The sequence below is a fragment of the Austrofundulus limnaeus genome, unplaced genomic scaffold, assembly GCF_001266775.1.
Source record: "Austrofundulus limnaeus strain Quisiro unplaced genomic scaffold, Austrofundulus_limnaeus-1.0 Scaffold87, whole genome shotgun sequence".
In the NCBI taxonomy this organism is placed as follows: Eukaryota; Metazoa; Chordata; class Actinopteri; order Cyprinodontiformes; family Rivulidae; genus Austrofundulus; species Austrofundulus limnaeus.
This window is the reverse complement of record NW_013952489.1, coordinates 1,593,815-1,596,087: the sequence shown is the minus strand read 5'-3', so window position 1 is coordinate 1,596,087 and position 2,273 is coordinate 1,593,815. Positions and strand designations below refer to the sequence as shown.

The 2,273-nt window shown below is 35.6% G+C and overlaps 1 protein-coding gene across 1 annotated transcript in view; it reads right to left on the bottom strand.

Moving 5' to 3' along the window:
- Positions 1 to 292: 292 nt before the first annotated feature.
- cst7 (cystatin f) overlaps positions 293 to 2,273 on the bottom strand; it is a 5,887-nt gene continuing 3,906 nt past the window's right edge. Inside the window, exons 3-4 of the mRNA XM_014012019.1 lie at positions 624 to 743; positions 293 to 472 (exon numbers count right to left, since the gene is read on the bottom strand). Of these exons, the coding sequence (XP_013867473.1) occupies positions 392 to 472; positions 624 to 743 (201 nt within the window). The 3' untranslated portion in view covers positions 293 to 391. The remainder of the gene's footprint in view (positions 473 to 623; positions 744 to 2,273) is intronic.

The window sequence follows — 2,273 nt, the reverse complement described above, 5'->3', positions numbered from 1 at the left end:
TCTTTCATTATTCTATCTCACCCTATCCTGTTTTGAGCTGCTGTAATGTGCAAATTTCCCCACTGTGGGATCAATAAAATTTTATCTTATCTTATCTTATCTTATCTCATCTTATCTTATCTCAACCGATTCAATGCTTAAATAATTCAGGTTTACACCTAAATTCAAGCTTAAACCTTTATCCTAGATTCGTGTAATAGGCTCCATAACTGGACACCACTGATCCAGACTGTCAGTACTCAGATTTTTACACAAAATAGGTGACACTAAAGTCTAATACACAGTTTGTTTGTTTTTTGTGTTTGTTTTATTGTTGGCGTAGCTATAAATAGCAGGAAACGTTCTGTGGATGTTGTCCAGTTGTAGCGGATCAGAAGCATGGGCTGTAGCCTCAGGTTTCACAGAGGAGCTTAAGAACTCTACTCTGATCCTTCCAGGGAATCAGCCAAACCTCCAGGTGACACTGAAATGTCTGAAAAACACAAAGTTGGACATTTTCACAGCAGAAACATAAAAAGTTTAAATCCTGCAGATAAAAGGTTTTATGGATTGTAAAACCATTTTAGGTCCAAAAGTATGAATGAAATGTTTGTTTTCAGACTTCTCACGGAGATCTGACTGACCTGCTGCAGAGGACCTTCAGGCTGGAAGTCACAGTCGGACAGGTTGTTGCTGTTATCTTGTTTATGACATACTGTCCTGGAAATCTCCAGATCAACGATGTAACGGATGCCTTTAATGATCTGAAACAAAGTTACCTTTGTGTTCAACCCCATTTATTTAAATTTTTACATTCATATTTACTCTATTTATTCAACATTTGAGTTTTATTTTGAGATTTGATAATTTTGAACTAATTTGAACCATTTTAAATTTCCTTTCCTTCCATTTTTTCTCTTTTAATCTTTTTTGTTTTGTTTTGTTTTTTTGACAGTGTAGCATGAACAACTGTGACACCTGACATGACCTCTTGACCACCACTGGTCATGTCTCCTAAATAACTGAACTTTTTTCTGAAACAGCTTTCTTAGAGACAAGTTTTAGAATGTGATCTAGTGCCTTAACTAGGGCTGCACCGATTAGTTGAAACAATCAATGACGTTGATATGTAAATTTGTCTACGCAGATTTTTTTGTTATCGATTCGCTGGATTACATAACCACCACGTGAATGTTCATGCAATTCCATTTTGGTACCTACATGCATCATTGCGACCGTATTGAGTGGTGAGTTTTCCATGCTTGTAGTGAACGCAGCATCACGCAAGGGCGTAATGACGTCAGCAGCCGCTGCTTCAGTTCAGTCTGAAGCTTGAAAACAAGCCTCGCAGCTCCTGGAGTAAAATTTACCGAACAGACCGCCTCTGAATTACCTGGTGGATTAATTATCTTGTGAGCACGACGTTCGCTTGCTCAAAGTAAATAAAGTACCACCACTTTCTTTATTTCATCTGCCATTAAACAGAGACCGGTGTTAGGTCGAGCCGCGTTCCCCCATCAGACGGTTCCCCCAGCATTTCAAACAACAGAAGCACTTCCAGACACACGTCTGACCTAAAGAGCACAGGCAGCCAACAAGTGTTGGACGTGTTTTGGATGTTCAAAACGTAGCTTTAAATACCTTTTATTAATTTTAACTGAATCCTCTTTTGCTTATTTGATTTAAACTTATTTGCCTTCCATGGACCTCCATCACACATTTTTTCTAGCGGGGAAATGACATCAATAGAAATATATGGAACTGGATTTTAATTTGTGTAATAAGACAAAACAGTCTTGTTTTCAAGAGTTTTCAACATAAAGAAATTAGTTAAACTGACATTACAATACAAAGCGTTGGATGTTGTCTTGATATTTGTTAAATTTTATATATTGAGAAATATGTTAAATAAAAAATAATAAATGTTTACTATATGTTTATTATAGTTTTTTCCAGAGTGACTTGAATTTTGCATGATTTAGTTCATTTGTTAGATTGTTAACATCTTGCACTACATTTCTTTTACTTGAATTTTATATGCTTTGGCTGAGATTTTATGTTGATGTTAAATCTTTTAAGCTATTTTTGTTAAAGAATTGACTCTAGATCAGGGGTTCTTAATCTTTTTGACCTCGGGGCCCAATTTGTTGAACATAAAGTGACACAAGGCCCAGTCAGACATTACCAATGTACGGATCAAAATGATAATTATTCTAATCTAAATCTTGGTTTATTTTTTATTGTATTTACATCGTCACTAAATTAAATACACTTACATTTTAAAAGTAAAACTC